General features: G+C 41.8%; 1 protein-coding gene across 1 annotated transcript; it reads right to left on the bottom strand.

Moving 5' to 3' along the window:
- Positions 1–273: 273 nt before the first annotated feature.
- On the bottom strand, positions 274–14,397 carry LOC132983427 (E3 ubiquitin-protein ligase RNF19A-like). The gene is made up of 9 exons (XM_061049719.1): positions 13,426–14,397; positions 10,817–11,025; positions 8,989–9,133; positions 7,159–7,321; positions 6,231–6,345; positions 5,755–5,916; positions 5,248–5,461; positions 4,998–5,141; positions 274–3,755 (listed from the first exon to the last, which is right to left on the bottom strand). The coding sequence occupies exons 1-9, from the start codon at positions 14,115–14,117 to the stop codon at positions 2,963–2,965; spliced, it is 2,637 nt and encodes an 878-aa protein (XP_060905702.1). The 5' UTR covers positions 14,118–14,397; the 3' UTR covers positions 274–2,962.
- Between the last annotated feature and the right edge of the window lie 266 nt (positions 14,398–14,663).

Below are 14,663 nucleotides of genomic sequence, written 5' to 3'. Positions count from 1 at the left end.
ACTGTTTGTTGAAATATTTGACCAAATATACATGGTCCAGAGTGACGGGGTTAAAGGTCAAGAGGCAACCATTTCACATGCCCAGTGTGGTTTTAATATAAAAAATGTAGGATGAAATGTAAAACATTCAGAGAACTTTTTAACTAACTTGCAAATACACTTTTTATTTATAAGGTTTTCTTCTCAGTAGTAAAACAGTTACATAAAAATAGAAATGTGTTACCCTTACTAGAGTTCTTGCACTAACATGAAAAAGAATGAGCGGACAACATGTATTTGTTTTTTGTTTTATTTTTATGATATGCATTTACACGCATATAATAAAGCAAATTACCAAACATATACAAATACCTTATGCTATTCTGCACAAATTATGTCTGGCACTAGTGTTCAAATAAGGATCAAGAAACCGGAGTTTTGGTGAAGAATGAGAGAACTGGGGAGAAAGAAAGAAAACATTTTGCTAAATGAGTGGGGAGGACTGCAGCATGTAGCTTTATCTGCAGAACCAAACTCAAGTGTTCATTCAGAAACAGACCTGGGTCAAATAACCATTCAAGAACGCTTTAACCTACCTGGTAGAGAGGTTCACCTGAGCCAACTCAGTGGCAATAATAAAGCTGTCCACTGAAGAGAAACTTGAGCCAACACTCTGGAGTTCAGTGTTGAAAGCAGATTTTGACTTCAAGTCTGCTCTGCAGCACCAATTGGCAAATCAAAAAAGGACAAATCAACAGGGAAGGTAACTAACCTTTCTGGATTTAAAGGTAATAAGAAGTTCAGGTAGCAGTGCAAGAGTCTCGGGCCTTTCTGGGACCGCAGACATTTGTGTAGCATTTGTGAGGCATGTATAAAACAGCAGTCTGTATGTTTGTATATTCATTTGTCCCCTTGGTGTAAAATGGATAAACCATACTGTGTCAGCAGGTGACAAATGTATGAGATTTAACAAAAGCCTGAGTGCTGTCTTTGGTAGGCAATTGGAAAGTCTTCATTTACCATATCTACCACAGTACGTTTTGTTAATGAGCATCCCTCCCGCTGACAGACATTTGGCAACCCCTAATGGGTCGTCTTAGTTTTGAGTCTTGAAGACACAGTGGAGATAGAGACAAACAGAGAACACAAACAGCTTCTTGAAGGCACCATGAGTTAACAAAGAAAGACATCAAAGCTCTCTCTTAGTCAGGGAGACAAAACCATCACAATGAATAAATCACAAGGACTAAATATTTTCTTGATAAAATTTCAGAGAGACGACCAAACCATTGGTTAATGCTTATAAGAATACTTTCAGCATTATCTCTAAAACACTGTCCTCCACAGAGCTGAGCTCTTCAAAGAGCTGACCAAGGCCTGGGCTTCCAAGGGACTCTCAGCAGCTGCAGGTCCAACATGCCAAGCAGCAGCTGAAAGGCTGTGAGGCAACATCTTCTAGGTGCTAGAGCATATCCACCTTTAGTAAACCTCAGTTGTGTTACAAGTTGAATTCAGTGGTAAATAGTTATGGATGATTTCAGATAACAAGGGAGTAATTCAGATTCCTGTTTGGAGAACCAAGTGGAAGTACCAACACTAAAGCTAAGCCTTAACCTAAGTAAGTTACTGCTATATTCTTTGAATATTTTCACTGCTTCACCTTGCTGTCAGACAGCCCTTTACTTTGGCACTGTGTTTTTAAACATACGCTCTGTATTCCTACGCATGCAATGCTATCAGAGAAGCTAATCAAGAACTACAATTGGCTGGAAATTACTTAATTCCACCCATGCTGGCGGCATGAGGATAATTTATGAACCAGGCTAAATAGAGGAATCACTTTTACAGAGAGAGAGAGAGAGAGAGAGAGAGAGAGAGAGAGAGAGAGAGAACCAATGAACCGAGAGGAAGAGGAACAACTTTTGAAGTGGTTTGGTCAGTTGTTTAGCTCATATATATTTGGCACTCTTTGCTGATAGTTTCATGCAGCAGTTTGCCTCACCACACGTTTAGCTGTCCTATTTTTATTTATATATATATTTATAGCCAGCCACAGCTGTCTAAGGCCATTATCATCAAAGTGAAATCTACACAGAGAAGTGAATATTAGTCCAGCTCACCATGGCATTTCATGACCCAAACAGCTCATCTAGCCAAACTGACTGGTTTTGTTTACAGGCGGGACTCTATTAATGGCTTTAAGTACGTTTTGCTTCAAACTCTGTCCACAGTGGTACATAGAGGTAGAGGAGAAATGCTGACTGACATCCTCTGTGGGTAAAACACTGAAACACAGAAGGGTACCTTGAACTTATCCCACCACCGAAAATCTGAACTATCCCTGTAAGCCCAGGCCTTCTAGTTTTCATTTGGGGGTCCATTTAAAAACAATCATCCAGGGACAAAAAAATAAAGTGTCATTATAAACACAAACAAGAACACAAAGGTTCCTCTGTTACGAATACATTTGAGGGGAAGTATAAAGAGGAAATAATGATTCACATTGCCTGGTCCCTGTCTGAGTTCACTTCTGGAGAATCGCTATTATCAAGCCAAAGTCAAACACTCGCATTACTGGCACAGTGGTTTTTCATTTAACGTACACAGATCAAAAGGAAAGTTACCAAATCAGTGGGCTGTCTCTGTTACAAGTGGTGAGTAAGTGAACTGTCGTTAAGTGTCAGCAGTCTTTGGGCTCCACAGGAAGAACCACTACCATTCACAACCTTTACTTTTCTCACATGGCTGAACTTTAGGAACATCTTTAAACTTCCTGGCAGCGCTCTAACTGCCAGTGGACAAAGTGTTATACTTGAGGGTGGATTTTTTTTTTTTGAAGGTCCAAAAAGGTAACAAGTTGAAAGGTAGCAACAGAGATGCAGTTTGCAAAAAAAAACAGAAATGCAGCTATAATTTGTAATTTAGTTGAGGAAATGATATCAAATAAAAACAAAATCCGTGCAGCACTTAAGGTATTGAGATTTTATATGTCAGTCTGTATACAAGAGTTCTTGGGCTGCTGCTGCTGGGTCTGTGCTGGGTGTTGTGGTTGTTGGTGGTTGTTGTTGGTTTCTTTAAGCAGCTCTCTGGTGTTGCTGTGAGAGTCCAGCTCAGCAGGGCACACCATGTTGACATTCTGCTCTGTTATGAAGCAGAGAGGAGAGAGCTCTGAACCAGGACCGAGGGAGGAGGTGGGGGACTGGGGAGCAAATACAGCTCCTCTGCCCTGGGGAGAAGATGAAGACGCTGGACAGGTCTCCAGACGATCGTTCTCCACCTCAGGTAGGGGGCTGACGTTAGCAAAGCGTGTGTGGTAGTCGCCTCCGCCGGAGCCGTGGCTACAGGATGTCTTCATGCTTTCCAGATCAGAGCAGCTGAACTCAGAGAAATGGCTAGAGTGGGAGTCGGCCACAGATGGCAGGCTGCCGCTCAGTGAGGGCGAGTCGAACTCTGAAGAGTTGGTGCTCTGCTGCTCAAGCAGCTGAGCATCCATGTCCTCCCGTGTCTCGTTTATCTTGGTGCCTCCGCCGCCTTTCTTGCGTAGTTTTCCTTTGCTTTTCTTGCCCCCTGAGCCGGACGAGGAGGAGCAGGAGGCCTCTTTGGCCCACTTTGCTGAGGTTCCTTTGCATTCTAAGGATGTACAACCGTTGGAAGGGTAGGTCCAGCCACAGCGGCCAACGTGGCTGCCATCATCTACACTGCTGCTGCCACTGTGGTGCCGAAGTTTGCCAGGTTTGGATTCGATGTCCACCTGGACCTCCATACTGTTCCCATCCCTGAAATATGAGGGGAAAATAAGCACAAAATATAAGAAAACTAAACTGTATACGTCCAAACACATGTTGATATCCTTGGAAAAAACAAAACATTGATCACTGAAGATGTGCAAGCCACACATAAACCAACATATTTCCAGAAGTTGAGGCCTTTTGTTTGCTGTATATGTGCAGTGCAACTCACTATCAGAGGAGAAAGCCATTTTAAAGGCATCATTGGCAATAATGCAACGATTGTTGAGCTTTGAGGCACTTGTAAAAATCATTTCAATTTTCCTTGGTATTGACTGGATTCTCAGAATTAAGTATCCTCTGTTTGGATCATCCATTCTGATTGGCTGCAGGGTGTTCATTGGAACTGGAAAACAATAATCTGATGAAACTGTCCGATTGCTGTTGTAAATTAAAGTGCTAGCAACATATAAGCCTGTTTCTCAACAGAGTAACAACAGCAAAAGGGACGCTCTCATACCTCCCATTTCTAATGTCTGCATCTCATTTACAAACCCAAATCAAGTTAAAACGTTTTGGAAATGAAACATTCCTTTAACCATCTGGATTTCATGAAAACTTTGATGACCTGGATGGAGCTGAAGAGAAAGAAAATGAGTATTGAAGAGGGAACTTTTTTTGAAGTGCCTCATCTTCTAAATACCAAAGGATGGTGTTTGTAATACATAAGCTGCAAGACGTACACTGCCCAATGAACTTATTCTAATCTGGATTTCAGGCTGCAGCTCACGCTCTAAAACATGGTCCCAATATTTGTTCATCAAAATCTTTTTGTGAATATGAGGAAAGGGACATGGCTGATCAGCTACACAGAGATGATATCTAACACACGTCATGTTATTGATTTTGGATAGCATAACTTTCTGGCACAAAGCTGAGTCTTAGTACTCTATGGGCTACAGAGTAAATAAATATTATCTGTTGCCAAGATCAGTTTTATTTACTGGAGTATCGAATGTTTTCATAGCATTGAACCTTATAGGATGTGAATGTCTTTTTCAGGGATTTATCGTATGCTCAAGTGTTACCAGGGAAACTGAGAAATGGTTTGCTAAAAACCTTATTGGCCATGCATTCCTAAAAAAGAACCGTACATAATTCTCAATAGAAACTAACTTTTCAAGTAAATATTAGTGGAAAGACGGCAGACATACAGAAACACACAAACGCTGTCAATGAACAAAATCTTTCCTGATGGCATCATAAATACGGTTTGTTGATCGTGCTCACCTGTCAAGCGGCACGTAGGAGTTAAGAATGGATCCAGCCATTGCTTTGGTGCTAGCGTTGTCGCTGATTGTACCCAAACTGACAGTGGCAGACTCACCGCTCAGACTGCAGCGCTCTTTCTGCACATCAGCCTGCACCTCTAGCCTGACAGAATATAAGGGGAGATGTTTAGACAATGCAGCAAAGAACAGAGAGGTTGAAATCTTCACCAACATTTAAACTGCATGGCGTGTGTTGCTGTTTAAAGTACCTATTTAAATAATTGACCATGGCACTGCCAGAGAGGCTGCCTGTGATGCTGGCTCCAGCCAGGGCCATGGTGGATGCTGTTTCACTAAGGTTGTCTCTGATGGCTCCAAGACGGTCTATGTGGCTTCCACTGGCACTTAGGCTACCCGTCAGTCCTCCGACACTACCTTCACCTATACTGGGGTTGTTCCGTGTGTCTGCCACAGATGTTGAATCTACAAAGGAAACAACAATCATTAAAAAGCATTTAAAAAAAAAAATGTTATGCTGTGTCTGATGAAATTGATATGAGCTTAATTCTGGGTTGGTAAGACTATTTTCTTTAAGAAGGGCACTTCAACAAATACACTGTGTAAAGGAACACTTCTATGAAACCAGCAGCAGACTTTATTATACTTTGTTGTTGTTTGCTGGCTAAGACATAACCACACAAGGTCACAAGATCAGGTGACACTTTTTGTCACATTTTAGGGTAATGGATGGTGGGGTCGGGGGCACTGAGGCTCACCTGTGGCAGCTGCCCCACTTCCAACATTCATGTCATTCTCGTCATCAAACTCTATGCGAACTCCTTTACCGTTCCCAGCTGAGACGCCACAACCGCCACTACGGCACAATGAGATGGGCACTACACCGTAAACGTAAGCCAACATGATGGGAACTCCAATTCCTGAGGGGTGAGAGAGAGAGGGTGAGACAGTGGGGTCGTGTTGGACCAAACTACTGAAAAAAATAAACAACTTATTTTTAAAAAGCAGTAAAAATATCCTTTAACCTCCCCATCCTCATCTAATAGATCATAGGGAATTATTTTGACTTAGAAAACAAACTTCTACATGATATGATCTCCAGGATTAAAAAAGTTTTTTTTTTTTAAGGTGACAAATTCAATCAAGGATAGGTCAACAAAGATATGCAGGCAGAGTGCTTTAGCAAAGAGGGGGTTTGGGAGGGAAGGCAGAAGAGTTTGTAGAACAGACTGACCGACAGTGACTGCAGCCACCACTGGAGACACGATAACAGAGAGCGTCACTCCACCAGCGATCACCAGGTTCCTCTTGTGGTTGGAGATATCTTTGCCTTCATAGCGGTTATGGATCTGACAGGGGGAAGGGGAGAATTAAGTCACATGGCCAGAGAGAGGAAACTCACCACTCTAACCCAAACCACCTTGGATCTAAAGACTCTATGCTGGAAGAGTGCTCAACCAGTAAACCATGATTTAACCATTGTTTGGATGTGTAGTGCACTGATGTGATTAAGATGACAGCCTTAGCTTACAACTATTATCAGGTGAAAGCTAAGGCTTCTTTTTTTTCCTCTTTGTCACACCTTAAGTCGTTGATGACATCATTTGGTTATCTCAATTATCCTGAATTAAAAACCAGTCAGAGCATTGTTTAAAATATAAACATAACCTCTAGTTTTTACAGAATTTAGAGATATGGAGGCATTTACTGAAACAAACTGTACAGTAACCTTGAAATATCACCCTGTTGATACTGTGCTTTGTAGATATTCCTTATTGTCCTCACTATTTCTTGTACTTATTGCTTTATATCGTATTTACATTCCTCATTTGATTTATAGTTGGATCAATAAAGTATTTTTGATTCGGACTAGTTGCCTAGAGCAAACATAGGCTGTGTTTTTTCATTTCATCTATATGCCTTTGCTCTCATTTCTAAAAAAAAAAAAACTTTCAGAGTATTAAACGACATATAACCTGTTAGATAAAACATTCAATACTTTTTCCACTCGTTATGTTTTTGTATTTTTACCGGGAAAAAATCCAAAACATGGATCAAGTGTTTGTCAAGTGTTTAAACTGTACGACTTGTCTAATCAATCAAGCAGGAACAATTGAATGTATTCTTATGGACTGCATATAAATCTGTTCACACAGCCTCACCTTCCTCCCCACATACACAGGGATGCCAATAATCATAGCAGGGATAGCGATGCCGGCAATGAGTGCGATGCCGACAGGGGCACCAACAAGTGTTCCCAGTTGCCAAAGAATCTTCTTCTTCCTGCTCCATGGCTTCTTCCCCCAGAAAGTACAGCCTGAGGGACTGAGACAGAAGTAATGGAGGAAAGATTAAGAAAAATGATTTCACACATGTGAGGGGACAAGATCTTCTGTTTGCTGTCTGACTTCATGTCTGTCCTGGAGGTGGGTGGTACTGGTTAAAGGTGGGTGACGCTGTTCATTTGTCTGTATGTTACAGTTTTGCTTAAGTAAAAGGGGCCATCCACTCAATACACGATTTAACCTTTACACATATGTATTCCTGACATTTGAAACTCCTTGGAAATGTTACTGTATTCATCCTGACTTGCTTGTTTTCATTTGCACACAAGACGTGAATAAAAAAAAATGTAAAAAACGACGCAGCCATGGCTAGAGGCAGGGGAAAAAATCGATTTATGTAAAAGTCGAGATTCTAATCTTCTGAGATTTTTTTGGCTTATCAGTCACTCCCTGCTAAGTGCTAAGGCTAGCTCTGTAACTCAGTAGAATGCCAAATGAAGCAGCAGGAAATTCAGCCAGTCTCACAGATGACTGAAGAAGATCCTTAAGTATGTACTCATTCAAAAATAGACTTTGAATCATGAATCCAGAATGGTTTTGAATCGAAAATAGATTTGCAATTAAATAGTAACCAAAAATAATTAAAATCGAATTGAATCGGTCACACCCAAAGATTCCCAGCCCTAGACATGGCGGATGAAGCAACAGTGCAGCAAAGCCACAGAGAGCCACTGGAGAAGGCCCAACCCCCCGGACTATATACTGTAAGTGCAGAATGCTCACCCTTATTTTAGCCACTATTCAAGCCAATCTCTCATGAACTAGGATTGGGCGTTGTCTGCCTATCTGGCTTATGATCATGTCTAGAGTAGCATCTATTGACCAAACACCAATATGACCCAAACAGACAACATTCAAACAAGTTAACAAGTGTGGGGTTTTGCTTTCATTTATTATTTCATTCCGAGCATGTGAAAACAAAGCTTTTGTATTAGAGCTGGGGCTGTATGGCAAAACCTGAAATATGAAGTGCACTAATTATACAGGGAGACTGCATTTAATGAGTCAATACAGCACAATCCTGTTGGGAAGAGGTTGAGACATGTGAGTGTCTCAAATTAGAGTTTATATTAATGCACCTTTGTGGTTAAAAAGTGCTTATGTTTCATCGAAGACGAGCAGATATGGCACACATGTCTGTCAATCTTTATGCCCTTTATCTATCGTGCACTGAACCTTGCTCAATAAGGGTTTTGGCTTGTCCTGATTTACATGCACAGCCCATTATAGCAGATAAACTGTGTGTCAACATGCTTTGAATAAGCAAAAAATAAGCCCCATGAGCAGATCATAATGCAGTGGGAGATTACAGTTTTTATATTGTCCATCTGTGTGCTATTGACGCTGGTTTTATGTCTGTTTTTTCACTTCAGTCTGCAATGGAGTTCCTGCGATTAACAGTCATTACAGAAAACGTAAAGAAATGTGTGTTTGCCTTTGCATTGTTTGATCACTGTGAAGAAGGTGGTAATGATGATGTTAAAATACAATACAATACTTTATTGTCCCCCAGGGGGGAATTTGTTCTTACAGCTTTGCTTTAAATGTGTTATGTTTGTCGTTGTTTCTTTTTTTTTTTCTTCTTCCATCTAAGCCGTGTCTGATTTATGAAGATATGCATGTATGTATGTGTAGTAGTGAACTGACCTCAGGTAGTGCAGGTCTGAGATCTCCTTCATGCAGAGCCAGCAGAACTCGCAGCCACAAACAGCACAGGTCATGTGGTTACAGCTGCCATCATTCATCTTGATGATGTAAGCGGCACAGCGTGGACATGGCTTTATGTCATCGGCTGAAGGATAGAAAGAAAATATGATAAATGACTTGTAATATTTCTATTTGAATGATACAGCACAGCAAAACCTGACATCTCTGACCAAATGAAAACTGTCTTGCTATGATAAACAATCCTTCTAGCTTACAGAGCTGATAAAACAGCAGTGAGTGCTGACCATGCATTGATAACTAATAAACATCAAGATAAAAACTCTTGGGCGGTAGTGGTCTAACGGTAAGGTCGCGCCATGTGTAGAGGCTGTAGTCCTCCGAGAGGGCGGTCAGCTTCAAGTCAGATCTGTGGCTCCTTTTCCGCATGTCATTCTCCACTCTCTACCCTTCACTTCCATTTCCCTACTGTATCCACTGTCCTCTGAAATAAAGGCATAAATAAATAGCCCAAAAACATCTTTAAAACCAAAAACAAAAATAGCATTAATCGTTGTTCATGTGCACACTGCACAGTGTATGTACCGTGCAAACTGACTGAAACCCTTTTACAACAAACATTAGGAATTTTAATAATTGTATAATTGACAAAAGGTCAAATCTTACATTAAAATGAATGTACCCTGTTCAAAATGTAAATCATAACAACATAAAAAACATACAAGTTAGTTTCCATGCTTAAACCAAAATTTCAATTAAATCAAGCCTGGGGGGTCTGGGGGTTTTCTGGCAAGAAATGCTGTGCATCAAACACTGTAAATCTTGTATCATGATGTATTTTTGTGCACCAATATGTCAAAATTTAAAATGAAATATATTTCAAGTAAATAATAAATATCTGGTACTTCCTGCATGGATGTCATATTTCAGATTGAATGTGTTATCATTCACATGGAGTCTGATGATAAAAATGTAAGACACAGAGAGAAGGTCATTTCTTTTCTTCTTCACCTAAGCTTTGCCTCACACTCACCTTACAGAAGTAAAAATTAGCCCGACTGTAACATAATTCACTTTCTACATTTTACCTGCAGTTAGAAAGTTTCTCCACTTTAGACGAATGCCTTTTTAAAACCACCCGAGGACTAGAAAACTGTTTTTATCATGTAAAGTTGATTTAATGACCTTGATCCTGACTCTATAATTATGAACTCTTTGTCCCTCATAGTGTGAACGCAATTTGTGGCGAAAACAAGTTTTAACCTGTCTTTATCTGTTTATTATCAACGTTTTTTTCCTCTATGGTAGGACTACTTCTACTATACGTCGGCATGTCCAAGCTTTTTAATCACATGCAACAACGCTCTAACCAAGACATGACTGGATATTAAAAAGCCTTAACATTATTTTTATGTTTTATACTCTGACAGACACAAACCAAAAACTTCATGTTTAATCATGAAGCCTTGTTTTACTCTGTGTGACTCTCAGGTCTATCAGGGAAGTTGATGAAATCCGCTGCAGTCTGGAGTTTATAACAGTCACAGCTGTCTCAAATGAACAATCCCTCCGCAGGCTGAACGCACATTCAAAAGATCTGCGTAGGTGTTTATAATTTATGGACAAAATCATTGATAGGGACAATTCATTGGTAGCCCACAAACACAAACGCTGAAAACGTTTAACATCAGCATTTTGCTGTACTTTATAAAGTGTGTTCTACATGAAAACACCCGTCAGTCTTTGACAAGGGCCAAACCTGATCCAGGAGGTGAACACAGAAAGACAAACAAGAAGCTGCTCAGCCAACCTGCTGCTCCGCTCTCTTGGCTGTAGCTGAGGGAGGATGAGCGGACTGTCCTCAGGCGAAGGCTCTGGGCTCTCTGCTGTCGGGCTGCATCACAGGTCTGGTTGGGATGCCACAGCTGCTTGCAGTGGTAACAGAACTCTGTGCCACAGCCTTCCCTGCCACACGTGATTTTAGGACAGCTTGCGCACCCAAAGGCAATCACTGCATATCTGGTAGAAGACAAACATGAATATAATACGGAAAAAGTTTTAGTATACAACACTGACATCACAGAATGAGTTTTGCCTGATTTTTTTTTTTTTTTACAAAGGTTGAAGGAAACATTCCAGTCATAAGAAAATGGTGCACATACTGTATGAGTAAATGTGATGCATATAAAATAAAATATCATATAATATCATAGTAAGAGTCAGTTGACCGTTACCCTGTAAAAAATTACCCATGTAATGTCCTGATATTACTACTTGTTCTCACTTAAACATCTTTCGGTCTCTATGATCACATCACATCCATCGCAACTGTCTCTACTATTCAAACGAAACGCCAAAGGAATTAGGATGAGACCCCTGTGCTTCACTTCGAGTCCTGCTCACTTTGTCAGGGTTCTGTTCGCTGTTCTTTATCTCCTGTATGACTTTTGACAGTCAGTTTACCAGTAAACAATAGTTCAAACTACTAGTTCAAATAATTCCAAACCTGAACTGCTGCTTTCTGTTATGAAAAGCCAACTGTAAAGACTTTAAAAAAAAGATGTCATCTCAATTCATAAATGAGGCGCTGATTTGATCTGTCAGTAAGCTGAGTCATTATTTGACGAAGCAGGACCTCTAACACAAACACATTTCATTAACAGTGGAGCGGGGGGTGAACTCCAACCACCCATCACTCACAAAGGGGATTAAACAGCAAAAATAAGACAGCACTGTTAACGGCCGAGGGGCACGCAGAGAGATGGACACATAGAATTTAAACACACAGATTATAATAAAAATGTATTGTACATTATATTACATTACACACACATTATATGATGATATTGTACACTGTAGCAGATGAAACATAGCTCTAGAACTTGGATTCATAGGAGTTGCATATGGTTCTTTTGCCCCTCTCCAGTGGCGCCCTCTGGCTTTTCCAGATCCTCATACAAGGTAAGCGTTAAGGCCTTGTCATCAGAAAAACTTTGTCATGAATGATATGCCAAAGCATAGGTCTGCCCGTTTGCTGGTATGCAACTGCATACTGTCAATCTCAAGTTTTCATTATTGTGCAGAAAACCTTATAGCAATTGGGATTGTGTTGTTTACCAGAGGCATAAAACAGGATTGAGCTGAGTTTTGGAAACTGTTAAAGAAATTGAAAAACATCCAAATCCCTGCAGGTTTTAACTCTAGCTGAAAACATTTCCCCAATGCCTCTCAGAGTGACCTCTTGCCCTTAACTATTGAGCAACAGCGCTATTATGAAGGTCCGCCGCCATTATGCCTTTGTACTTACACATTGCATCTGCAATGGCGTAATATTGGCCCAGAGTGTAATTTCACATTGCGTGTTGTGGAATCATGAGAGGCACAGAGCACACAGTCCTGTAGGTTCACACACAGTAAAACTGAAGAAAAAACTAACATTTATAAAAATCACTGGCCCTCCATGCTCCTGTTGGACACACAATTTTAAAGGGGATATATTATGCAAAATCTGCTTTGACAGTTTTTTGAACATATATTTGGGTAACCTGAGTGTCTACCGACCCACAAAATGTGAAATCCATCCAGTCCTTTTTTTGTGGTCTGCATAAGTCCCCAGCCTAGAACAAAACTTTTGCGCAGGTCCCCCATTTTTATTCTCGCTACAGAGGAGTGATGTCTACCGGGAAAACTCGGGGGGGGGGGGGCATTGCATTTAAAGAGACACACACGCCAAAACGGAGCGTTCTGAGAGAGCTGGTTTATACAGGGTCACAAACCTCCTCTGGTGCTTGATTCATGTTATATTTTGACCAAAGCACAGCACAGATGTTTCATTTAGACCACAGGAGACTGTTTTCAAAGGTAGAAAATGGGTATAACATGTTCTCTTTAAGTGAGGGGGCCGCAAGCAGAGCTGCCTCCATCATCTATATTAGTGAAACTATGTCACCATTTTCTAAAATACTTTTTTGATCTTTGGAGGATCGCTGGAGCTAACTTTCTCCATGTCCATTTTTCATTGGCAGCTCAAACTCTGCCTAGTATTGAGAAACGGGCATGCCATGTACACTAAGGGCCTGATTTACTGAACAAACGTGAAAATTGATCTACTAACAGCGCACACTGAGCACTGCGTCTTTCAATTGCGTATTGTCAATTTAGTACGTTTGCCTTAATGAATATGCAATACGGGGCGTTTCTACCTAAGAGTGCAAAATATTGGGATATATTCAAAATTGTATATTCTCCACCAATGGGGCATGCTTGAATATAATGTTTCCTACCCATGGCAGTTCTCCACAGAAACACATTATCTCACAACATATTCAACTTCCTTAACTGGTATACCTGATACATCTGACAAGAACAGAGTTTATAACAGTGTGCCAATGCTCAAACTGAGCCTCGTTTACTTCTTACCCGCAGTCTGGTGCAGGACACCACCGGCAGTCAGGGTCAGCCACTAACCATCTCCTCAGCATGAACTCCTCATACTTGTCCATGAGTGCCTGGTCACCGAGGATTATGCGGATGTCGTGTGGGTTGAAGCGCTCTGAGCACTCAGGGCAGCTGATGTTTACACGGGATTCCGAGATCTCAATACGCAGGTATTGGCGTAGGCAATCAATGCAGGAGCGGTGTGGACAGGTCATGATGTCAGGGAAGTGCTCCCTTGAGTGGCGCAGAAGGCACAGCGGGCACTCCAGGAGCTCTCTCTCACCCCCGCCCCTGGAAGACGAGGAGGATATAGAGGAGGAAGGCCCTGAGGCAGATGAGGTGGCAACAGCAGAGGCGGCCCCAGTCCCAGCCAAAGAGAAGAAAGAAGAGTTTCTGTCATTGCACATCTCCGAGTGGATACTCTCGATGCTAGCGATACCATCCACCCCTCCGAATCCTCCAGGTCCAGAATGGTGGAGTTCTCTCGACCTTTGGCGTCCTGGTTTGGGCTCCCTGCCTCGCCGTCCGAAAAAGGAGGCGAGGGACAGGCGCCTCTTCTTGGGGGCCTTCTTTACAGAGGGCAGAGAGATGGAGGAAGCAGTGGACTGCAGGTCTCGGTCAGAGCCCATCACTCCACTGCCACCACCCAAAGGCTGGAGCTTCTGCAGGCTCATCTCTCCGGAGGATGGGGAGGGGTGTCCCAGCGGGGAGCCAGCGCTGGGTAACCTGCCCCTTACATGTACAGGAAGGTCTGGGAGAGGAATGGGACTAGGAGAAGGGGTAAGGTGGTGGATGGGGGAGGGGGAGGGTGGTCCAGGGTGGGGGGACAGGGCTCCGCTTGGCCCGTCTGGGTTTAAGACATGGTGGCTTCTCCTGATCAACCTCGTGGTCACATCTAATAGCCGGATTTTGGCGGAGGGGTTGGGGTCACCTACCGCAAAAATGATGCAACAGAATCTGTAGGAGAAAAAGAAGAAAGGGAGAGGGGAAAAGAGTGGGAGACATAGAAAGAGAGAGGATAAGAAAGTTAACATGATGTAAATTAGATACTTTGAATGACAATTTTGAGATGAGATCCAAGTCTGGTCCGCTATGACCAACATTTCATGCTCCAGTCCTGTGACTCAAGTGACCCATATCCATGAGCCAACAAAAACAAGCAATACGATCTCTGGAAAATCTACTCCTTCAGTTTTAATAGTTCTGAATCTTACTCTGAA

This window comes from Labrus mixtus, chromosome 11, assembly GCF_963584025.1.
Source record: "Labrus mixtus chromosome 11, fLabMix1.1, whole genome shotgun sequence".
NCBI classification, from domain to species: Eukaryota; Metazoa; Chordata; class Actinopteri; order Labriformes; family Labridae; genus Labrus; species Labrus mixtus.
This window is presented reverse-complemented; position numbering and strand designations above follow the sequence as displayed.

What these genes read in the sequence shown, in the direction of transcription:
- LOC132983427 (XM_061049719.1), bottom strand. Translation starts at nt 14,117, where the DNA reads ATGAGCCTGCAGAAGCTCCAGCCTTTGGGTGGTGGCAGTGGAGTGATG. An exon ending in AAGTGGGGCAGCTGCCACAG is followed by an intron (nt 5,462 to 5,754) that starts GTGAGCCTCAGT and finishes TTTCCTTTGTAG; the next exon opens with ATTCAACATCTGTGGCAGAC. An exon ending in TCCTACGTGCCGCTTGACAG is followed by an intron (nt 3,756 to 4,997) that starts GTGAGCACGATC and finishes CTCATATTTCAG; the next exon opens with GGATGGGAACAGTATGGAGG.